General features: G+C 61.1%; 1 protein-coding gene across 1 annotated transcript in view; it reads left to right on the top strand.

The window, feature by feature from the left end:
- Nucleotides 1-1,584: 1,584 nt before the first annotated feature.
- COL9A3 (collagen type IX alpha 3 chain) overlaps nucleotides 1,585-22,742 on the top strand; it is a 22,858-nt gene continuing 1,700 nt past the window's right edge. Inside the window, exons 1-31 of the mRNA XM_004430207.3 lie at nucleotides 1,585-1,716; nucleotides 2,325-2,393; nucleotides 3,629-3,664; nucleotides 4,309-4,380; nucleotides 5,071-5,124; nucleotides 6,367-6,402; nucleotides 6,662-6,685; nucleotides 6,944-6,997; nucleotides 7,377-7,430; nucleotides 7,841-7,882; nucleotides 9,103-9,159; nucleotides 9,583-9,636; nucleotides 10,205-10,258; nucleotides 10,561-10,614; nucleotides 11,074-11,127; nucleotides 11,578-11,631; nucleotides 12,259-12,312; nucleotides 13,311-13,364; nucleotides 13,459-13,512; nucleotides 13,771-13,815; nucleotides 13,913-13,966; nucleotides 14,042-14,095; nucleotides 14,593-14,646; nucleotides 14,767-14,838; nucleotides 16,233-16,268; nucleotides 16,924-16,968; nucleotides 18,292-18,324; nucleotides 18,558-18,704; nucleotides 18,823-18,877; nucleotides 19,441-19,623; nucleotides 22,144-22,221. Coding sequence (XP_004430264.1) covers nucleotides 1,645-1,716; nucleotides 2,325-2,393; nucleotides 3,629-3,664; nucleotides 4,309-4,380; nucleotides 5,071-5,124; nucleotides 6,367-6,402; nucleotides 6,662-6,685; nucleotides 6,944-6,997; nucleotides 7,377-7,430; nucleotides 7,841-7,882; nucleotides 9,103-9,159; nucleotides 9,583-9,636; nucleotides 10,205-10,258; nucleotides 10,561-10,614; nucleotides 11,074-11,127; nucleotides 11,578-11,631; nucleotides 12,259-12,312; nucleotides 13,311-13,364; nucleotides 13,459-13,512; nucleotides 13,771-13,815; nucleotides 13,913-13,966; nucleotides 14,042-14,095; nucleotides 14,593-14,646; nucleotides 14,767-14,838; nucleotides 16,233-16,268; nucleotides 16,924-16,968; nucleotides 18,292-18,324; nucleotides 18,558-18,704; nucleotides 18,823-18,877; nucleotides 19,441-19,623; nucleotides 22,144-22,221 — 1,858 coding nt within the window. The 5' untranslated portion in view covers nucleotides 1,585-1,644. The remainder of the gene's footprint in view (nucleotides 1,717-2,324; nucleotides 2,394-3,628; nucleotides 3,665-4,308; nucleotides 4,381-5,070; nucleotides 5,125-6,366; nucleotides 6,403-6,661; nucleotides 6,686-6,943; nucleotides 6,998-7,376; nucleotides 7,431-7,840; nucleotides 7,883-9,102; nucleotides 9,160-9,582; nucleotides 9,637-10,204; nucleotides 10,259-10,560; nucleotides 10,615-11,073; nucleotides 11,128-11,577; nucleotides 11,632-12,258; nucleotides 12,313-13,310; nucleotides 13,365-13,458; nucleotides 13,513-13,770; nucleotides 13,816-13,912; nucleotides 13,967-14,041; nucleotides 14,096-14,592; nucleotides 14,647-14,766; nucleotides 14,839-16,232; nucleotides 16,269-16,923; nucleotides 16,969-18,291; nucleotides 18,325-18,557; nucleotides 18,705-18,822; nucleotides 18,878-19,440; nucleotides 19,624-22,143; nucleotides 22,222-22,742) is intronic.

Raw genomic sequence — 22,742 nt, 5'->3', positions numbered from 1 at the left:
GTCACTGAGGCTCTTTGGGGCTCTTTGGGCTTCGGGGCAGGGGCAGCTCTCCATGGAGAGCATTTCCCAGCAGCAGTGGGGGAGGGTCTGCACGTGGAGCTGGGGGTGGGTTTCTGCTGGGGGGGCGGTGGTTGGAGGGGTGGAGTGAGATTCCAAGCACCAGGCCACTCCCCTGACCGAAGTAAAGGCCAGCTGGGCTTCCTCTGAGTCTGGTCCAGCAGGAGCCCTCACTGGCCATGTGCTGGGCATGGGGCAGAGAGGGCAGATGGGCTGTGAGGCCACGTGGGAGGGACCAAGGAGGCGAGCTGCTGGGGTGGAAGGGTCTTGCCCCCCAGCCCCACTCTGCTGTTTCTGAGGGTGTCCTGGGATGACTCAGACTCTGTTGGAGAGCAGGAACTTTCTAGCTTGTCTTGGTCCTTCAGGATAGAATTCACACACACCTCCCACCTGAGGTGTGGCCAGGCCTGAGGGAGCCACGGTGCCACTCAGTAGTGAAGTGAGCTTCCTGAGGGCCACTGGCATCCCTGCCTGTCCTCTTCCATCCACTCCCTCCCTCCATGTTCACGTCGTCTCCTGGGTCCTGAGTTCCCACCTGCAGAAACAAAGCTCACGCAGCGTCCTATAATCCCAAAGCAGCGTTTCCCAAGGAATTCTGAAGATTCGGACACCTGGGGTGAGGCTGAGACTCAGCACGTTTGATGGGCTGTCTGGTGGCCTGAATGTTTGAGAGCCCCCTAGGGTGGCCGTCGAGGTGTCCTGGCCCTGGGTGGTGCCCTTTACCCTGATGTTCCCCTGCCCCTCAGGGTGAAGCACAGCTTGTCCAAAGCTGCGACCCCACAGCTAGCTGCCCATGGTTTGTGGGACACAGGAGCTGCCCCCATCAGCCTCGGACTTCATCATAGTGCCGCTCAGGCCCCAGGGTCATGGTGGTGCTCCCTCCCTCTTGGCCAGGGCCACCACCTTGCTCTTTCTCGGGGTGGGGGGTGCTGGGTGAGAATCCGGCCTTTGCCGGTGGTGGCTGACGTAGACGGACTACACAGTACCCTTAGAGTTTGGGGTGGGGGCCCTGAAAGTGGGAGGTGTTCCGGCCCAGCAGGCATGGCCCTAGACTCTTCCGTGGGGCAGGTCCCTGAGGCGGGAGCCAGGGCTGTGGTGGGCCCTGTCTGCCCCTGGCACAGGGATGCTCACCCTCTCTCAGTGGCTTCCTGGGTCCCACTCAGGACCCTGGGGAGGGGTATGCAACTTCTGCACCCCATTTCCAGGACTAGGGCTGCCCCTTCTCCAAAGGAGCCCTTCACTGTGGGATTCTTCCCTCTCCACACCGGGGCGAGGGGCAAGGGGAGAAAAGAGCGCCTTTCTTTTTTGCTAAAAGGTGTATGTGTGTAACTCACCAGTCCTGGGATAATTTTAACTCAGAGACTGGCCAAAAAAATGCCACTGGGCTTCTTTTTCCCCCTGCCTGGCTCGGCAGGGAGGCGCGAGGCAGCAGGGGAGCCCCCACCCTCCCAGGTGGGCCCAGCTGAATGGGGGGCTTGTGTGCAGGCTGGCGGGGCGGGAACTGGCATCCGGCCCACCTCCCGCCCCGCCTGCTGAGCCCCGAGCCCAGACACTGCTGCCGGCAAGGCTCAGATCGCGAGTGCAGCCATGGCCGGAGCCCCCTCCCTGGCCCTGCTCCTGCTGGGGCAGCTCCTGGCCACGACCATGACGGAGGCACAGGTGAGCACGGGGCCGCGGGCGCGCTGGGCTCACACAGGAGAACAGCGGCCCGGGGTGGGGGTCCGGGGCTCTGAGTTCAGATGTCAAGCAGTGCAGCCAGGGGACGACCTCCCACCCCAGGCACCCTGGGCCAGTGAGTGAGGCCGGGATGCCGTGGGTGCTTGGGGACTGCCGGTGCAGCCTTGTCACCCCATAGCCCACCTTCCTGCCAGGGGTGCAGAGTCACAGTCACTCGGCTAAGCCCCCACAGAGGCCAGGACACCTTGAGGATGAGCCCAGGAGGCCGCCCCGTCCTCGCCTGACTGGGGCCCGGCTGCTGCCGGCACTGCTGCCGCCACCAGGGACGCACAATGTCGCCTTTGTTCCCACCAGCTCCCTGCCGGGCGGGATTCAGCCCCTCATGGCTGAACAAGCGAGCAGCATAGATATTGCTGCTGGGGTCTCTGAGGTGGGCCGGCATCAAGGCCCCGTGACAGGCCTCAGTGCCGGGGACCAGGAAGAGGGGACACTTCATTGGGCTGACCCGAGGGCCAACCAGGGGTACAAACCCCACAGGACAGGGGGTGGGGGTGGGGCGCAGCTGCCTAATGACATTTCTCCATTTTCAGAAAATGGGACCTCGAGGCCCCCCTGGCCCACAAGGGCCACCTGGGAAGCCGGGCAAGGACGGCATTGACGTGAGTTTGAGGGGTGGGAAGGGCGGGATGGGTTCTGTGGGGTTTCAGCTCTGGCCCCAACCTCCCTGAGCCCCCAGGACTGATGGAGGAAACACTAAGTCTACCTCCGAGGGCTGGGCGATGTCAGGTGATGAGCCAGCACCCCTTGTGGGGTGTGGAACAGGACAAAGATGACCCCTGTTCCTACTTGGAGCACACCCCACGGGGACTGCATCCCCAGAGCACTTGGGGGGCTGCATGGTGGTCTTTGGACTGGAAATGGAGGGGCCCGTGCTCCTGTATTCTTGGGGTTTGCGGGTGGAGGTGTGGGGCCTGTCCCTCTGGGTGGGTCTTGTTGGGGGCTGCTGGGGGCTGGAGCAAGCCTTGGAGGGGGCTTGGAGGCTGGCTCTGCCCCAGAGATGGCATCCTCCGTGGGTGCCCCAGTCCAAGTGTGGCCCACGCAACATGGGGAGGCAGCTGAAATCCTGCAGCTGTCCCCTGGGGACCGTCTGGGGTGAAAGCCCCCCATTCAGCCACCTCCATGGATGGCGGAGGACCCTCCCAAGGCCTCTCCTCACCCATATTGCTCCCTAGGTGCAGCCCCCCACACCGGTCTTCAGCCTCCTGGGGAGTCCCCAAGCCCTGCCCAGCCCTGAGCCTCCCTCCACCCTTCTCAGGGCTGTCGCTCAGGGCAGCCTCCCTCCTCCCCACCTCCTGTGGGGGCTGGGCACCTGGCGCCCCAGGGCTCCCAGGCTGACAGGAGCCAAGCTGAATAGTTCCTTCTGGGAACACTTCCACTTAAAACTTAGCCTGGAAGCCTCGGTTAAAGGATTTCAGGCATAGTGGTCACGACAGGGGGTGTGGGGGAGGCTGGGGTCTCTTCCTGCTGCTCTGCGCGTCTTGGGGGATGCCACCTCTGACCAGGTGGAGCGGGAGGCCTCTCAGCCCGCCTGCTGAAGTTTTTCGTGTGGGTGGAGGGGAGGGGCTCTGTGACGTGTTCCCTTCGTTTCTGGGGTTTGTCCCTGTGACCTCAAAGTGGTCCCCAAAAGCTGTGTGGGCCTTGCAGGCCCATCTGTCAAGCTCACCACTTCCCCGCCACTGCCTCTGCACCTGGCCCTGGAGGAGAGGTGCCCTAGGTGTGGACGAGGGGTGAGGGGCTCCCATCTTGTCTCCTGGGGCCTCTGGGGCCCAGCTCTCTCCTGGGGTGGGGTTTCCAGGGGACTCTCGGTCACTTGTGGGTGTCTCCTCCTCTACAGGGAGAAGTTGGCCCTCCAGGTCTGCCTGGGCCCCCGGTGAGTGTCCAGGCTGCGGTGGGCGGAGAGGCAGCCCCTTCCCGTCTGGAGAGGGGGTGGGCCTAGAACAGAGGGGTCATTGACACCCCTTCCCACCACACTGTGCTGGGCCAGGAAGGGGTGGGAGGAGACTGCGTGGGATTCAGTGTCTCTGGGCAGGGTCTGGCTTTGAAGCTTTCTTTGGGCCAGCGCCCAGGCAGGCCAGGGGAGGGGTCCATACAGCCCTGCACGGCCAGACAGTCAGAGGTCCCACAAGCGAGCCCTCACGGAGCTGTTCAGGCCCAGGAGTTAAGGGTCGTTGGGCTCACTGGGGGTCCCACAGGACGACCCACCCATCCTTAGCTGGGGAGGCTGAGGCGACCAGCTGAACCAAGGGTCCAGGTGAACGTCCCACAGATGTGACTGAGTGAGGGCGGTCAGCTGGAGTGGGCAGCCCCAGGGAGGGGTGGGTGGGTAAGCCCCAGCTGAGTTCGGGTCTGCAGGACCGCAGGCAGGGCTGGGCCTCTGGTGGAGAGGCACCCATCTCGGATTGCTGGTGGTGACCCTGCTGGAAAACACCTTTCTTCTCCGTGAAGGCCAAGGCTCCCGGCCCACCTTCTCTCATGCCTCTGCCCTTCCCACCCCCCCCACCCCGCCACACACAGGGACCAAAAGGAGCTCCGGGGAAGCCAGGGAAACCAGGAGAGGCCGGGCTGCCAGGCCTGCCCGGGGTGGACGTGAGTGTGCTGCCCTCCCCAGAGCCCCCTACCCTCCCCCTCCCCAGAGGTCCCTCCCCTCCCCCTCCCCTGAGACCCCTCCCTTCCCACACCCCGCGACCCCCCCATTCCCCTCCCGGCCTGGAGTCAGGTAATTGCTGTTCTCCAGCTGGGCCTGCTCAAGCAGGAAGCCCAGTCCCCAGAGTCTCCGGATGTCCCCCAGCAGGGGTCCCTTGGCCTTCATCCCAGACCTCTTAGTGTCTGGCCAAGGTGGCTGGCAGAGGACAGAGCCAGCCCACAGTAGAGGTGGAAGTCCCACCAGCTCTTGCTTATCTGGGAACAAATGCCCATTATCCAGGCCCCTCCTAGCCCCAGGCCACCTCATGGGTCATCAGGGTCTCAAGGCCTGGGCTCAGGACCAGCGGGTTTTGTGAGGACTGGCGCCGGCTCTGAGGAGTGAATTCTCCTGCCTGCTGGGCTGCTAACTCCAGCAGAAGCTCTGGTCACTGGCTGCCCTGCCTCCACCCGGAGCCCCTGGGCACACCAGTTGGACAGTGGGCGGGGCCAGAAGAGGAAGGTACCAGACCCAAAGGTCCTGAGGCCTCTCTGGACTCAGTTTAGTTAGGGAAGGGCCCTGGCTTGATCTTCCCCCTGTGAGGGGCATATCCTTCCCTGTGACCCCTCGAGCCCTCCCTTCGTCTCCCTCCCCAGGGTCTGACTGGGCATGATGGACCCCCTGGACCCAAGGGTGCCCCTGGAGAACGGGTAAGTACCCGAACCACGTTGTCAAGTGGCTTCAGTTCAGGTTCAAGGTAAGGGCCCTCTATCTACAAGGCATGGGGCTGGCGGTTCTGAGGGCCGCTGCCAGGACTGGGACCAGCTGGGCCTCGCCATGTGGTGTGGTGGAGGGGGCAAGAGGGCAGGTGGGCACAGGGTGGCCACTGGTCATGGTCCCCTGTGCCGTGGTGCCCTGTCCCACACCCATCTCTGATCAGAGTTGTCCTGGCATTCAGACCTTGGTGGGGGGGCTGGTGTGGTTGGGGGTGACCGGCCCCAAGTGTCCTCCTCCCCCAGTGAACTGCCACCCCTCTCTGTGTCCACCCGGGGGGCCCACGCCACCCAGCCTGTCCCCTAGGTCTGACCATCACCCACTGAAACCACCTCCTGACTGACCCTCTTCAGGAAGGATTTCTCTCTCGTGGTTTCTGAGTACAAGCTGAACCCAACTTTCCTCCCTGCGAGATGTGACTGTCCCCCCACGGTCCTCTCTGGGGGTGCAGAGGGCAGGGAGGCCAGATGGGGGGCCACAAGGACACGGCCCTGCCTTTGGGACCTCACCGGTGGGAGTTCTGAGTTGGAAACAAGGGCAAGAGTGACTGCCTGCAGCCAGCGGGTCCTTTGGTGCTGAGGGGTGGGAGGACTGGGGGAGGGTGGGCTAGCTCCAGGCCTTCTGCAGGGAGCCTGGCCAGGTAGGGACGCAGGAGGGGAGGACTTGCCCTGCAGCAAGGTGGAGGGGGCGGGAGGGCAGGGGGCACAGGGTGCAAGGACGCTGTCTTTGGGATGCAAGGAAGCAGGAGGACTGGGCTGCCTGAGGTTCCGGGCTCCTTATTGTGGGAGGTCGGAGGTCTCAGTGACCTCTGAGGTGGGTTAACTGGAGGGCTTCCTGGAGGAGACAGACACGGGGCACTTCTGCGTGGCTCAGGTCAGCCCTGGTGCTGGGCCTTCCTGGAGGCCCACCCGGCACATGTGCTGCTTCTTTCCACATGTTTCCAGCAGCACTCCTGGGAAAAGACCTTTTCTGGCTTTTTCTAGGCAGGATTGTTGGCAAAGGAGCCGTCCCAGACCACTGGGGCATCAGAGGTCCCCCCACCCCATCTCGGTCTTCTGTAAAGTGGGGACCCCCCTGAAAGGAGCTGTAGGATGGACTTGGGAGGGAGGAGAACGGGTTTGCAAACAGGCGAGTATGCATGGGCCCAGCCTGCTCCTGACGCCTGTGTCCTTCCACAGGGAAACCTGGGACCCCCAGGGCCGCCCGGGCTGGGGGTGAGTACCGTCTCTCCTCTCGGTGGGCGTCTGACGTCCAACCAGGGTGGTGTGTCCTCCAGGAGCCTCTCCTGGAGGCTGGTGCCTGGGCTGGGGTCCTGGGGTGCCATCTAGGCTGTGCCCTCTCCCCAGGGGAGGGTCTCCTGCACTGGGCGCTCTTCCCCCAAGACCCATCTGACCATCTTGAGGGAAAGGGTGGGGTGGTGGGCAGACTCCCTCCTGGCCCCAGCAAGATCTGACTCCATACTTGGCTTTGCAGGGCAAAGGCCTCCCCGGACCCCCTGTGAGTACCGACAGTCCTTGTGGCCCCCATCCTAGTGTGCCCTCCACACCCAGAGCCAACCTGGCTGCCAGGACCCAAACCAGGGCTGGGGCGGGGCTCCTCAGGGGCAGTGACCTGACCCCCCACCTGCAGTCCCTGTCCCTTCAGAGTGGGCAGACTGGCCCTGCATGGGGATCTGGGAGTAGGGTATGAACTCCCCAGGATCCCCAGAGCTCCTTGGGTGCAGACCCCCATCTCTCACTTCCTTACCTCCCCCAGGGAGAGGCAGGGGTGAGTGGCCTCCCAGGTGGACTCGGCCTCCGCGGCCCCCCGGTGAGTGACTGCCCCAGACTTCCCCCCACCAGGTGGAGCAGGCGCCCCAGAGACTCTCCTGATTCACCCTCTAGGGGCTACCCTCCCCCTCCCCTCCTCCCTTCCCTCCTCCCTCCACTCCCTTCTCCTCCCCCCTGCCTCCCCCACTTTCCTTTCCTGGTGGGCCTTGATGGAAGCCCTGGCTGACATCCAGGGACTAGGACAGACCAGACCTCAGGGGCACAGAGGACGCTAGCAAAAGCCGGGGCGGGGAGGTGGGTGGACTGGGCGTGTCCCCGTAGGGCGCAGTTCAGAAGGGAGGCTTCTCTCTGGAAGTGGCTGGTCACCTCACCTCAGCTGGGGGCTGGTCCTGCTCCATCTAAGCTATAATCCCCCCCAGGGACCCTCTGGACCTCCAGGCCTCCCTGGCCCCCCAGGACCTCCAGGACCCCCTGTAAGTACTGGGCAGGGGGCTCCAGAGCTTCTCAGGGGACGTGTGGGGCATGGATGACTGCATGGTGGGCTTGATACCTCTGTCCCAGGGCCCCCCCAGCCCCCTCCCGGCTCCACTCCCCAGACATGGGCCGAGTCCAGGGCTGAAGCAGTGGTCAGCCGACTTGGGGATAGGGCTCAGGCCGGGTGGGCACCCTGCCCCAAGGACAGGTGGTTTCTGTCATTGTCACGTGCCTAGCAGATGGGCCAGCAGCACCTGGCACTGTCCACTTGGGGAGGAGGCCTAGAACATGCCCCTTGGGGGATGAAGGGCCCCCAGTCCCCCGGTGGTCCCAGGGTGGTGGGTGGCAGGGAGGGCGAGGGAGGGGGTGGGCAGGTGGGTGGTGTCAAAGTCAGCCATCTCTGTTCTAGGGGCAGCCAGGGGTCCTCCCCGAAGGCGCTACTGACCTTCAGGTGGGCACGCACAGCCGTTTGTGAAGGGGGGCGGGTGCCTGCCTTGGTGGGAGGGGCTCTGGCTCCATCTGCAGCCTCAGGGACCGTCTGGGGAGGGGCCTGTTCCCTACCCGCAGGAAGGCAGGGATGGGGGCTCCCAAGGGACAGGCTCCATGCAGGCACACCCCCTCCAGGCACAGCCTCCCCCGCCCTCCCTGCCCCACCTCTGCCACCGCCAGGCCCTGCACTGTCCCCCTGCATGGCCCACGTGCAGCTGCGTGAATCTGAATTAAGCAAAATCAAATCCACACTCCGTGTGCTCTCAGCCACACGTGGCGAGTGGCGGCCGCACTGGCTGGTGCAGACAGAATGTTTCCCCACCGTAGAAGATTCCGGACTCAAGTCTGAGACTCACTCTTCCTTTGGTCTTTGAGCTTTGTCGCTCGTGTAAAAAAAAACCAGTAACTGGGGCGGCCCCAGGTCTGTTTCTCTGCTCTGTGCGGCCGTGGACTGGGTCAGGCCCTGGCTTCACGGAGGAGGGGTATTGTGCTCTTGAAGGAAGAACTCGGCCCATTCTGGCTCACCCACTGCTGCTGTCTGCCAGCTCTTCTCGCCCCCACCCCATGTCCCAAGCGCTTGACGGGTTGGTGTCCCAGAGGGAGTGTAGGGATCTCCCAGAATGAGAATGGCTGGGCCCCTCATGACGGGCCGGGCAGGAGCGGCTGGGGAGGAGGTTGACGGCACTAGCTCTGTGCCAGATCAGCGGTGGAACGATCTAGAATCCCCACGCCATCCCAGGCCTGGGAGCATCCAGTCTGTGCCTGAGGGACACATCCCTTCCTAGAGCACATTTGTGCCTGGAGGAGAAGCCAGCCTGAAGCTCGCTGCCGGGAGCTGGGGCATGGGATGAAGGCCCCTTTGTGAGGCCAACAGCCACCGTGCTGAATGGCTGCTTTGAACCCGGCGTCCACACTGGAGCTGAGAAATTGGAGCCGGGCTGTGAGGAGGAGGCTGTGTGGGCTAGGCGGCCAAGGTCTGGCTCTGGACAGCGCCTTGCCGCCCTGCGGCCAGTATGAATGAGACTCTGTCTGGGGCCCCGGTGTGGCCCGAGGTCCCCTTTGCCCGTGTGGAAAGGCCCATCTCAGGGCTCCTGGGTGCTACCTAGGCATCAGGGTCCTGCTCAGAGCTGCCATCCGGCCCTTTTTGTCTGGGAGGGGGCTGACCACTCTGTTTTCCAACAGTGCCCGGCCATCTGCCCACCAGGCCCCCCTGGGCCCCCAGGAATGCCAGGGTTCAAGGTGAGCAGCAGCCATGGGGTGACTCAGACCTGAGCCCAGCTTCACGCCCCTCGGGAGGCAGCCTGGCCCCAGCTGTGACAGCCGGTGGGGGGAGGATGGGGGTCCAGAAAGCCTGCCCTGGTTCCAGGGTTGTCATAGGAAGAAAGGGGGCTGGCCTCCGCCCTTCCTGGGGTCCTGGCTCTGTCCCCATCCCCCCTCAACACTGGTGACCCGCTGAGAGCTGGCGTGGCCCCTGCAACTGGGAGGCATTGAGAAAGGGCTCAGCAGAGAGCTGGCATCAGGCCCCCAACCACCTTCCCTGGCCCAGCCCTGCCCCCTCCCAACTAGGCCTCGGTTTCCCCACCCGGGCTGGCAGGCCATGGGGCTTTTGTTCAGGCCTCTTGGGGGTGGGGCTGTGACTCATCACCCACCACTGGCTTCCAGGGACCCACGGGCTACAAAGGAGATCAAGGAGAAGTCGGCAAGGATGGGGAGAAGGTGAGCATGGGGTGTCACGGGCCGGCATGTCGGGGCTGCTGGCCCAGGCAGTGGCTGCAGGGAGGGACAGGCACTTGTGGGGGCTGGGACTCCGGTGGAGGAGTGAGGGGTGCCAGCCTCATGGCGGGCACACCCTGATTGAGCAGCTGGCACACACGCCTCCCCGGCGGGGTCTGGCTGGGCAGAGCCGGCACAGACCCCTGCTTGCCTGGCCTCATGGAAGCGCCCTGAGCTTGAGTGGGCCCCACTGGTGACCACAGAAGGTTGGCCTCAGCCTGAAGTGTCCCCCAGTGGTCCCTGCCGCCCTGCCCCATGGAAGGAATGGGGTGTGGCTGGTGGGAGTGCCCAGCAGAGGGGGCCCACGCCAGCCAGGAGGAGGCGTCTGGGAAGGGGTGGGGCCCTTGCCGGAACAGAGGCCACGTGCCCCCTCAGCCTCCAAGGCTCAGCTGTGAAGTGGGGCAACGCCTCCCACTACACAGGCACGGGTTGGGGGACCGGTGGGCATGAAAGGTCCTGGGAGACCTCCGGGCCCACTTGATTACCACCACTTTCTCTGCCTCCGCTGCAGGGTGACCCTGGCCCCCCTGGGCCCGCCGGCATCCCGGGCACCGTGGGGCTGCAGGTAAGTGGTGGGAGGCTGGACAGGGGTGTGGATGCAGGATGGGAGCCCCTTGGACAGCCACCCCCTTGGGCAGCTCAGGGCTGTAGGGGACAGTCCACCAACACCCACGACGGGAACCAGGCTGGGGTCCTGCCTCCACCAGGCAGCTGATCCCAGGGTGGTGGCCCCCATCACCCCTCTGGGGCCTGAGGGGAGGCCAAGGGCTTCTGGGAAGACACCAGGGCCCCTTGGTGGCTCCCAGGGGCTGTGAGTCCCTGGGGGCTGCTGGCCCGGGCCCTGAATCTTCAGCTCTCTCTCCGCAGGGCCCTCGGGGGCTACGAGGACTGCCAGGGACGCTCGGGCCCCCCGGGGACCGGGTAAGTCTGCTGGCCCCCACCTAGCCCAGCCCCTTGGGGGCTGTGGGCCAGCCTGAAGTCAGCCCAGGCGGTTGGGGGGCCATTCCAGATGTCAGATGGGCCCCATGAGTGCTGGTCGTCACCTGTGGCTGTAGGCAGACGGTGTGATCTTGGCAAGGTTGCCTCTGGGCCTCCACTCCCTCGCATGGTTCCCAAAACTGAGGTCTACGAAGGCTGTTGTGGCTTAGGCCCAAGGGGATAGGGAGGGGCAAGTGGGGGACAGAAGGGGAAGCCTTGGCAAATGCAGGAGGGGGACAGGGGCTTGGGGAGCGCTGGGTGGCTAATTGGGGAGGGGCCTGCTGCGGGGGTGCTCAGGTAGGGGTGCTCACAGCAGGGCCCCTCCAGAAGGAGCTGGGTCTTCTGGGGGATGCTGGCCAGGCTTCAGACGGGAGGCCCCAGATGCCCCCTTCTCCTCCACAGGGTCCCATCGGATTCCGAGGGCCCCCCGGAATCCCAGGAGCCCCCGGGAAAGTGGTATGTGTGTGTCTGGGGTGGAGGGTGGCCCCGGGCAGGCCCAGGCTCTCTGTCCCCTTCCCTCTTCCTCACTCGGATACCTCCCCCAACCCCTCTGGGCTTTGCTGCCCCCTCCTGGGGCTGAGCTGTCCTGTGGGCACACCTGGGCAGGTAGCCGTGGGCACAGCTGGGGGGCACATGTGGCACACCCCGGCAGGCACCCCTGAGGAGGCGAGTTTACCAAAGGAGTCTGTCTGTCCTTTGTGGAGATTTGCATTTGTTCTCTTTCTGGACGTACAGTGAGGTGCAGTTAGCGTCCCTCTGGCCTCTGCCACCGTCAGCAGCATCAGTCCCGCCACCTCTGACCACTTCCAGGGCTGACCCGGGCCAGTCACACCTCAGACCAGCTCTCCCACTTTCTTCCTGTTGTTAACCATTTGACCAAGGGTCAAATGACCCTTGTCATTTCAGGGTGACAGAGGCGAGAGAGGCCCAGAGGGGTTCCGCGGCCCCAAAGGTGACCTCGTAAGTGGAAGAACCTGATCTACAGGGAGGGGGAGGACGCGCAGACGGCACCTGCCAGGGGGATGAGGGGTGGGTGGAGGTGACCACTGGACATGTGCTGGGCCTGGCCTGGAGGGGTCCCCAGCACTCTCCTGCCCCAGGCTCTTCTCCCACAGACCGGCCCCCATTTCCCCGGTGGCTCCTTCAAGCTGCCGTCGTCTGACAAGCTCCCCTCCAGAGCAGCTGGGCAGGCAGGGACTGTAGGACCTGACTCCTGGGTGCAAATTCTGGCCACTGATGCACACATATGGAGAGGACCTGGGCGGTCATGCTCGGCCTTGTGCTGTGAAATGGATGAACAGAGAAAGCCACTCTCGGGCTGAGCAAGTGAACACGAGTAAAGCCGAGAGACAATCAAGCATCTCATGAAATGAACTGAAGGGACCGTCCCCAAACTGGCATTTGCCTGCGGATGCCCCCAAACCAACCTTGTCTTCCCCCTGGACTGAACCTAGCAGCCAGAGGTCCATGAGGTGGCTGTGCGATGCTGCAGAGTCCACGGGATCCTAAGATGGGCACTGGGTGTGTCTACAGCTCCCACCCAAGCCCCCCTCACGCTCCCACCTGCGGTCCTTGTGTGTCTTTTAGGGCAGACCTGGTCTCAAAGGCATCCCCGGAGTGGCCGGGCCGGGTGGAGAGCCGGTGAGTACTGCTGTGCAGACGCCGGTGTCACCGGGTTTCCCATCCGCTGCAACTGCTTCCCCCGGGGGGTCATTCTCCTTCCACGGTCCTGGGCTGCGCACAGGCAGCTTCACTGGTGTGTGGCCCTCACTCGGTTTCATGCTCTGCTGTTGCGTCTGGAAATAGCAATAGTGCTTGAACAGCCCCCCACTGTCATTTTGCATGGCCCGAAGACCGTTGCCCTCCCGACTGTGCAGAGGTAGAGGGTCTCGGCTTGAGCTCGTCTGCGTTCCAGGGGCACATGAGACATGAGGGCAGGTGGGGTAGCCCCGTGGGCACAGGTACAGGCATTCTGAGGGCCCCAGGGCACCCACCCTCCCTACCCGTGCCCCCTCGTCCCTGCTACATGCCCATCCTCAGCCTGGACCCACACTCCCTCCTGGCCCCTCTGGGCCCCTCCCCACTGTGGCCCTAGAGGACAGGCCCCTGGGTGTCCCTGTCTGTGTAGGACGGCCTGGGATGGGGAGGCAGGGCTGAAGGAGGGCGAATGCAGGGGGACCGTCTGCTCTCCTGCCACCTTCCCAGCACTTGGCTGTGTCCTCATTTCCGGAATTAGTCAAGAGTGTGGGATTAGGCAGGCCTGGGCCCAAATCCTGGCTCCCAAACCTCAATTTCTCCATCTGTAAAACAGGCCACAACAGAGCTTCCCTGGGGGTGCTGTGACGAGTCTGGGCAGATGTGGAGGGCGGTGCAAGGGCTCAAACAGGCACCCCCCTTCATGCGCCCATGCTCCCCTCACCTGCAGCACAGGTTGCCACGTGGCCACTGAGCCGTGAGACCACAGACATCCCAGGGCACTGGGGGTCCTCTGGCCCAGGAGGTGCAGGCCCAGTGCAGGGTGGGGAGGGATGGGGAAGGTTGCTGCCTGGAGGGGGGGGCCTGGAGGGTGACGGGAATGGGGAGGAGCAGGGAGCACGGACACACTGCCTGCCTGGCCTTACACTGTCCTCTGTCCCCAGGGCATGCCAGGCAAGGACGGTCGGGACGGCGTTCCAGGACTTGATGGCGAGAAGGTTGGTACTCAGCTGGCGCCTGTGGGGGAGGAGGGGTCTGCAGGGAGTTCAGCCTCTGAGGCCTCAGTACCCCCTCCCCTACAATCTCCTGCAGGGAGAGGCTGGTCGCAATGGTGCCCCGGGAGAGAAAGGTCCCAACGGGCTGCCGGTGAGTGCAAGGGGCTTTCTGTAGTGGTCCCGGGGACTGTGCCAGGGGGTGTTCCCAGAATGGGGGTGTCTCCCGTGGGTCCCTGAATGGAGACTCATGCAAGGGTCTCTGCATCGAGGCCGAGGAAGCGGTCGGAGCCCCTCGCCGGGGTCAGCAGGGCTGGAGGACACTGCCCCACCATTTGAGGGTGCTCTGCCTCTGGCCGTGTGCTGCTGCCCATGGGCTCAGCAGCTCTGACCCCTGACCTCTGTCCCACAGGGTCTCCCAGGACGAGCAGGGTCCAAGGGCGAGAAGGGAGAACTGGTACGTGGCTTCTTTCTCCCAGGGGAGGGGAGGCCAGCGCCTGGGTCCTGGACGGAGGGGACGTGGGTGGACACTCAGGGTCTCCCTTCCCCTGCAGGGAAGAGCTGGAGAGCTGGGTGAGGCCGGTCCCTCGGGGGAGCCCGGCATCCCTGTAAGTATCCACCACCCTCACCCCCCGACCCCGAGTGTGTGGACCCTGCTGACATCACCCCCTCCCTATGCATAGGGAGACGTTGGTGTGCCCGGGGAGCGCGGCGAGGCTGGCCACAGGGGCTCAGCGGTGAGTGGGGGACGCGGTCTGGGGAGGGGGGATTGGCACGGAGCCGCCTCAGCGTGGCCCAGTTTCTGTGTGGGCTGGGGTGGCGTTTTGGATGCATCCATGGGCGGAGTCCATGAAAGCCAGGAGATGGTGGGGGCCAGGCCCAAGCTGTCCTGTCCTTGAGACCTCTGTGCTGATGGACTGAAGCCATGATGCCTGGCTGAGGGGAGCGGCTCACCTGAGCCCCGGGGGCTGCAGAGGAAGCTCCCACTCCGTGTGTCCCCACCATAGACGGAGATATGATGACAGCAGCTGTGGGGCCGCAATGCCCAGCACCAAGCCTGGCTGATGCATGGGGTCCGAGGATGTGCCTGACCTCTGCGACCCCTCAGCTGCCCCCTAGGACAGCCCCCACCTCTGTCCCCAGCAACTGGGCCAGATGGCTGGGGACCAGCTCCTGTGTCTGCCCAGCCCCCGGGAGGAAGCAGAGCTAGACTCACACCTTCCTTGTCTTTCAGGGGGCTCTGGGCCCACAAGGCCCTCCTGGGGCCCCTGGTGTCCGAGGTTTCCAGGTGGGTGAGATTTGGAGTCAGGGTTCGCGCCCAATGACCCCAGGTGGGCCAGCCGGGCTCGGGGCGGGGTCCCCGCTGGGCTCTCTTGTGGGTGCTGATGAGCTGGGTCCCTGTCTGTAGGGCCGGAAGGGCAACATAGGAGACCCTGGCCTGCCGGGCCCCCAAGGCCTCCGAGGTGACATAGGTGACCGGGTAAGTGGCAGTCCCAGCAGGGGGGTCCCACCCCTGCGCCCTAGCCCCACATCCACAGCCCCCGGGACATACAGACAGAGGGCCCTATGTCAGAGGCCCTCGGGGCGTATGGCACACTGTCGGTGCCCCGCAGCTGCACGCTCGGGCTCTGTGGGGCCTGTGGGGCCGAGGGGAGGGGCAGTGGCTCCTGGCCCTCTGCTCACTCTGCTGGACTCCACGGAGGATGGACTTGGCTGGACTTGGCAGGGTGATGTTGCTGTAAATAAGTGTGAAAACCATCGCCCTAAACTACCGTAACTGTCACTGCTTCTAACTTTTCAAGACTCTTTCCTAGTGGTCTTACAACAGCCAGTAGGTTCACTGTGGGGTCCCCATCGTCCTGTGAGTCAGGGCACAGAGGGCCCCAGGTCGGTTGTTTGTTGCCTGGTGACCAGGGCACGGCCTTGGTTCACGGGGAGCAGGCTGCGGGTCTGAGTGTGCACTTCTGCCCAGCTCAGCCGCACTGCACCAGGTCCTTGGGGAACTCCTAGTGTCTTCCGTGGCCGCCTGCCCACCGGGCAGCAACAGAGCCCTCCTCAGAGGTGCGCTCGAGACCCTGCAAAGGCCACATCTGCCTCCAGACATCACTGCAGACAGGGAGGCCCAGGAGCCAACGTCCCAGATGCCCCTTCATCCCCGGCAGTGACGGGGCCATGGAAACCACCAGCTTGTGCCGGGGCAGCCTCCGGGCAGGAAATTCCAGGGGTCAGGGACATACCAACCAGGCCAGGGCCTTGGAGCCGGTGGAGAGAGGCGCCTGGGTGCTGGCCGGTCCCCAGTGGGGGTGTGGGGCCAGCACTGGGTCCCCCAGCCCCTCACCCGCTCCTGCCCTCTGCACACTGGACTCAAAGGGAAGTCCCCACCTTCTGCCCTTTAGGTGGGTTCTCACTCAGGCTGCTCTTAAGCAAATGGACAATTTTTATTTTAATGTTTTAGGGGCGATCATACCAGTTCCCAGACATGCCCCTAACCTCTCAGTCCGCCGGGAAGATGATTCATATGCACTTTTGGCTCTGACTCGGCAATTCCACTCTTGTGAAATTATCCGAGGATTGTGTGTGCAAAGATATCCAATTCACTGGAATTACAAACTCTGAAGAGGCCTGTTAGACCATTGTGGTACCCCAAGTGGTGCGACACTGTGGCATCCATAAAAAGACGAGGCGGGTCTACAGGAAGACCCCTGAGACACTTAGGGACGCACACAGAGCACAGTCTGTCGCTTGGGGGAGGGAGCCTGTTCCACGGTGGCCCCTTGTGTGGGCAGCATACACATTCCCGGGTCCACAACTCGGAGCAGGTCACCTTAGGGATTCCTGTAATTCCTCTAACGCTGAGCCTTCTCTCTGCTGCAGGGCCCGGGAGGAGCCGCAGGTTCTAAGGGAGACCAGGTGAGTGGGCACCCGTTCTGAAGTCAGATGTGGCTCTGGGCCGTCTTCAGAACTCTTGTTTCTCTCCCTCCTGCGGTCTTGGTCCCCGGCGCCCTCTCCCATGGAGCAGTGACGACAGCTCTGGGCACCCAGCCCCGGAGCCAAAGCCAGGACCCACATGCTGCCTTCCTGGGTGCAAACAGCAGGGCAGCCAGCCCAAGGTCGCCGGTTGGCTCCTGGGTACAACAGCAGCTGCCTCTGGCCTGGGCCCTCAAACGGGAAGGCGTGTTCCTGCTGGCCTTCTGGGAAAGTGACCATGGAAAGGGGCAGAATCGGGTTCCAGGCCTCTGTGTGCAGAAGCAGATGAGAAACGCGTTCGCTTCTCCAGGAGCACTTTGCTCTCTGGAAAGGCTCAGGGGTGGAAGGGGCCTCTGTTGCTGTGGCTCTGCTTCTCCTGACCTTCAGGGAGCACCAGGCCCTTGCTACATTGGTCAAAGGCCTAGAACAGTCTAAACCCACCTGATGTTCTGCTTGGCGGACAAGCCTCATCACGTCAACAACTGACTTCAGCCTGGTCCCTGCCTGGGCCTGGGTCTCCTGCACCAGCTCCCACCAAGGTTTGACGACAGCTTAAGTCGTGAACAGTTCTTTTAATTTTGGGGTGTGTCATTTTCAGGGGATTGCAGGTTCCGATGGTCTTCCTGGGGATAAAGGAGAACTGGTAAGTGTGATTAAGTTGACTCCACTTTTATTAACAACTGAGAATGAACTCGCCACGTTCCGGGGGCGGTGGGGGCACCTATCTGTGGAAAAGGTGTCTGCAGATCCAGGCAGAAGGAGAAACTCCGAGGGGGTGGGAAGCCGAGGGTCAGCGGAGGCCCAGGCCGCTGACCGGCCCTGAAGGGCCTGTGGGGAGAGGCGGCCGCAGGCCTGGCTGCAGGATTCTCTACCCTCTCCTGCACAGAGATGCTGCCTGTAAAGTCGCTCCATCTGTGGCCTTTCAGCGTGAATTAGTCACAGCTGAGTTTTAACTAATGCAAACTTGGCTTCCACAGAGCTAAAACTCAGGTTAAGTTTAAAATAAAATCCTTGATTGAGTTCGTCGACGGATTCACATTTTTCCTGGAGGTAACTGACCTGGAACCGTCATGGGGTTTAGGGGAGAAAGATCTTTCTGGCTTCCACGGGGCAGGATGTCTGGTTCTGTAGTGAAGCCTTTCTTGTGTCTGGGTGAGATGGAGATGGCTTGGCCCAAGGATCCTCCGGCAGAACCTGGGGCCCAGTGCAAACTTCTTGTGTCTCCAGCCAAGACAATCCCAGTTCTGTGTGTGTTGTTTCTTTTGGCGAATTCCTAGACAACCTTGACAAACAGGACCATGGGAATCCACCTCCCGATGATCTGATGGGGGCGGCAGTGCCCACGAGCTGGGACATCGTGCACTGTGCCCCCAGTGACTTCAGCAGTCGGGCTGTGGGGGCTGAACAGCCTCACCCTGGACTCTCCCTTGTGGCTTGACGGGGAGTCAGTGATGTGGCCTGAGCGGAGCGTGATGCCCAGGCTTTCAACCAGATGGCAATGCGGATGAGTGGGTCCTGGGCCAACTGTCTGGTCAGACCATGTCCCTGTCTGCATCCAGCTGGGCAGCTTCCTGAGGACACAGCTGGAGATGGGGGGCGCTCTAGGCACAGAGACCTTCAGCTCTGCATCATTTACAATAAGAGAGTGGGAACAAAGTCCACGTGTACGAGAAAAAGCACCATGCAGCTATTAAAACAAGGAAATAAGCTAAAATTTTATGGAAATAAGCTAAAAAACAAGGGTAGATAGAATACAACCACAGCAACATGAAAACAAGTACCTAGAAGAATCAAAGGAAGTGCGGCTGCCGACATTTTGGCGTAGTCTGATAGCAGTTTTGTGGATGGTTTGATTTTTTATTTCATCCCCAACTAGTAACGTGCTAGATTGGCTCCTTGGGAACTCAGTCCCACCCAGCTGCCAACAACACTGGAGTAATCAGAATGCACCTCTTCTCTTTTGCAGGGTCCCAGTGGCCCTGTTGGACCCAAAGGAGAGGTGAGTACCTGGCAGATGTTCCAGTGACAACATCCAAAGGAGCCCATTGGCTTCTCGGCCCCTCTAGGCCCCCAGGCGCCTGGGGCACTGCTGGACCTGCAGTTTGTAAATGCTCACTCTGTTCTGAAGCCAGGCAAGATGGAAACCGCTGGCCAAGAGGGCGCAGCGGGTGGGCTGGCAGCTCCAGGGCGTGGCTCGCCTCCGACCCACCTCGTCCTGCTGTTTCTCTCCAGTCGGGCAGTCGAGGGGAGCTGGGCCTGAAAGGCATCCAGGGTCCCAATGGCACCAGCGGTGTGGAGGGCCTCCCAGGCCCCCCTGGCCCCGTGGGCTTCCAGGGCGTCCAGGGCGTGCCTGGCATCACCGGGAAGCCCGGAGTCCCGGTACGCATTTCTTTCTTTTGTTGAGGTCACTTACCTTTCAGGGTGTGGGGCGGGGGGAGCCTCAGAGAGGTGCCAGCACGCCCCCAGTATGCTCATGAACTTGGGGGGTGAATTTCAGGGGAAAGAAGCCAGCGAGCAGCACATCCGGGAGCTGTGCGGGGACATGATCAGCGGTAAGCGCTCTCCATCCCACGGGTGGCTCCCTGTGCCCCGCGCAGGGGGTACACGCCTCAGCCCTACCTTCACCCCCAGCCTCATCTCCACTGCTTCCCAGCCAAGCTGAGCTTCGGGCTGACTTGTGGTCCTTGGGGGCCCGTGTTGGCACTCCAGTCTGTCCATCTGCACTAGATGAGGGCTCCCTCCCCGCAGGATTTCCCACAGAGCCTGGCGCATGGTGGATGTTCTAAGTGTCTGCTGAATGAATAGGGACAAGGGACAAATAATTGTGCCCTTTCAGCTTGAATAGACCAAGTGGACATCTTTCGGCCACTCTGATTCACAGGATTTTTAAGGAGCTCCAAAACAATGAGAATCCCCCTTTCTAGGCCTGCAATTCACTCTTGGGTACACTGAGAAAATCTCACAGCGTTTACGACGCACCCCAAAGCAGTTAAAGCCATTTTCAATCAATAAACAAAACTTCCTTCTCAAAGGCAGTATAGATATTTTACGTTTCACATAAAATGTTTTTGATAATCCTCTTTGAATAAATGCTTTTATCTTTGTTTTCCAAAAGAACAAATTGCGCAGTTAGCTGCTCACCTGAGGAAGCCTTTAGCGCCGGGATCCATTGGTCGGCCTGGTCCAGCTGGCCCCCCAGGACCCCCGGGGCCCCCAGGCTCCATTGGTCACCCTGGTGCTCGAGGGCCCCCTGGATATCGTGGTCCCACTGGAGAGCTGGGAGACCCCGGACCCAGAGGTGAGTTCCATCGACCCCACCACACGGCCACTCTGCTGTGGGCAGCCCCCCAGCCACACGACAGGACCCCCAGACATTCCCCACATCATGAAACCCGACGCCTCCAAACAGAGATGTTCCCCTCTGCAGGGACAAGGGAGGGAAGAGACCCTGAGGGAAACTTGGGACCTGAAGTCACCTGGACCTGAGCGGGCAGGCAGGCGCTCGGGCCTTACCCAGCCTCACGAAGACTCGTGTCTGACACGTGTGTCTGAGTGGCCTCCTGTCCCCCAGTCCACATGGCTCCTCTGGAAATGCTGCATGCAAATGCTAGGAGAGGCTGAGCTGCCCCCCGGGGAGAGCCGGCTGTGCTCAGGTTGACGGGGCCTTCATGCTTTCGGGGCCCAGCACAGTGAATGCCTTATTACTCCCACAGGTACTATAATATTTTTAAAGTGTGATGCTTTTCTCAAATACCATCAAAACAACATTTAGGGAGGAAAGGTTGATAAAAATGTGAGGAATGAATACACAGGCACCCCATTTATACTTAGTGGCACATACCTTAATGAAAACTCGCATATATGAACATTTCTGTTGCAAAAGGCAAAAATTATAAAATTGAAAAATCCATTTTAAGGACCATCAAGAACTAGGAAACGTAATTTAGAAACGAGATGGAACCACAGACGCTCGCACTGACTGCTCACCCCTCGGTGGTCCCATCTGTTTACGCTGACTGTGCTGACATCCAGGGAGGCCTGGGGCACGAATGACAGCTCTGTGAACTGTCGGATACGAACCTCTAACATTCGGTTCCTTCTCAAGTTCTGACGGTTTGCCCTCAAGTCGACCTGCGTCCAGTTGGCCAGCCTCATGGCCCAAATCAAGGATTTAAACATGATTCCAGTTCATTCCAACTTATTGGCCAGATAATTTTCTGTCTCTAAAAAACAGCTTAAGGAAAAAGTTTCTAAGGGAAACTTAATTCTGAGTTCTTTTCTTCCTCTGTGAGGTTAACTTTAAACCCGTTAGCAGGTGCAAGTGTTCCATGAGTAGCGGTGCTACCTCACTTGTTTTGAGACACTCAGAGACTGAGCAGTGTCAACACTAGAGGGCAAGCACGTCCCTGTCATCTGCTCCTCAGGGCTGTGAGGCCCGTCCCAGATCCCCCACAGCTCCTGTTCTCGGGGCCTTGTCTAAGGGCTCAGGTCCCGGGCCTGCACGCTAGTCCCTCACTGAGGGGCGCTGTCTTCAAATGAAAGACCACACGGGGTCTTCTTCGAACAGGGACCTGAATGCCTTTAAGACTTTTGAAACTAAAATTCAAAATTAGCATTAATCACTTGTATGGGTTCTCCCAGCAAAGCCCCATGACAATATTGAAGTGAAGCCACCACACAGACACAGGGGTCCGTGTGTCCTCCGGGCGCCCCACATCTCCTCGCTCCCTGTCTGAAGAGGGCTTTTCCCCCAGAGGAAGCGGGTGGGTCCTTTCACCTCCTGGCGCCTCGGTCCCTTCAACGTGGCAGCATGGGGTGCCTGAGGGTTATCGCGAGAATTAAACAAGAACGTAGACTGTACGTCCTCAGGCAGAAGCCCCTGGTACTGCTGAGCTGTCGTTCCCACCCTCTCCCGCCCCGAGACACAGCAGGCCAGGATGCAGTGGGTCAGCGAGGCAGTGGGTCAGGGAGGCAGCGGGTTGGGGACCCTGCACCAGAACCAACTGCTTCAGGGCCTCAGAGGCCAGGAAATCCCACACCCCATGGGGGGCCAGCTTGTAACTCCACAGCCACGGACGGCATCCCCGCCAGTGTCCCTGTGTAATGAGATGAGCACTGACTGCCCCGTGGCCTCGCGCTGCTCGTCAGGCCTACACTTCTGATCAAAAAAGACACTGGCAAACAGCAGCCACAAGAAAGCTGGGGTTGCTACTTAACATCAGGGAAGACTGGCCGCCTCCAGGAATGCTGTGTGCTGTACGGGTGTCGCTACACCGACAAAGGTTCCATTGACCAGGAACACAGTAACTCGTAGGCACGTTACATCACATAAGGCACAGGCTGGCAGATGGGCCTTCCCAGCAGGAGACCTCGGCACGCCTGTCAGCACTGTGGCCACCACAACCAAACCCAGCAGGAGGTGGGAGGCTGGAATGACAGTTAGAGGGACATTCTAAAACACCTGTAGATAACTCGTGGGTCAAAAATCATGTTGAAAATAGAAACACAAAACAAGCACTCAACTATTTAACAGGCACAAGCAGTTTGAACAAAACTAAAATGCCATCAAAAGTGGCTGCCCTGGTGCTGGTCAGCCACGTGGGAGGGTTCACTTCGTCAGACTCCGTCGAGCCCTATGCTTGTGCTGTGTGGACTTGACCAAAGGTCAAGGTGTTTCACTTCTGTAGGAAGCTTAAAAAGTATGCACCCCACTTGTAAAAAGGCGGGGTCACACACTTGTGGTGTCGTCCGTGACGCCACACCAGTCTGTCTTTAAACTTGAATCTAAACATGTGCACATGTCAAATGCCTTTGACAGGAAACCAGGGGGACCGAGGAGACAAAGGCTCGGCTGGCGTGGGTCTGGATGGGCCCGACGGAGACCAGGGGCTCCAAGGTACGAGGCCACTGTCGTTAACAAGCTTGTGTTCTGGGGCACCTTTCCTGACATTTTATGACTTTGGGTGATGAACATGTCTCATTGTCTTTTTTTTTTTTTTGGTGAGGAAGATCAGCCCTGAGCTAACCTGCATGCCAATCCTCCTCTTTTTGCTGAGGAAGACCTGCCCTGAGCTAACATCTATTGCCAATCCTCCTCCTTTGTTTCTCTTTTTCTCCCCAAAGCCCCAGTAGATAGTGGTATGTCATAGATGCACATCCTCCTAGTTGCTGTATGTGGGACGCGGCCTCAGCATGGCCGGACAAGCGGTGCGTCGGTGCATGCCCGGGATCCGAACCCCAGCCGTCAGTAGTGGAGCATGTGCACTTAACCGCTAAGCCACGGGGCCGGCCCCTCATTGTCTTTTAATGGAACAACATCTTTCTCTTGCCAAAGCATTCTTAGAGGCAAGGTTAGGAACTGTTTCAATAACCACTTTGATATGTAAAAGTTTAGTCAATAACAGACCCTCCTGCATC

This window comes from Ceratotherium simum, chromosome 21 (genome assembly GCF_057802395.1).
Source record: "Ceratotherium simum simum isolate JZ-2026a chromosome 21, ASM5780239v1, whole genome shotgun sequence".
Classification (NCBI taxonomy): Eukaryota; Metazoa; Chordata; class Mammalia; order Perissodactyla; family Rhinocerotidae; genus Ceratotherium; species Ceratotherium simum.
The sequence above is the reverse complement of the archived record's forward strand: the minus strand, read 5'-3'. Positions and strand labels throughout refer to the sequence as shown.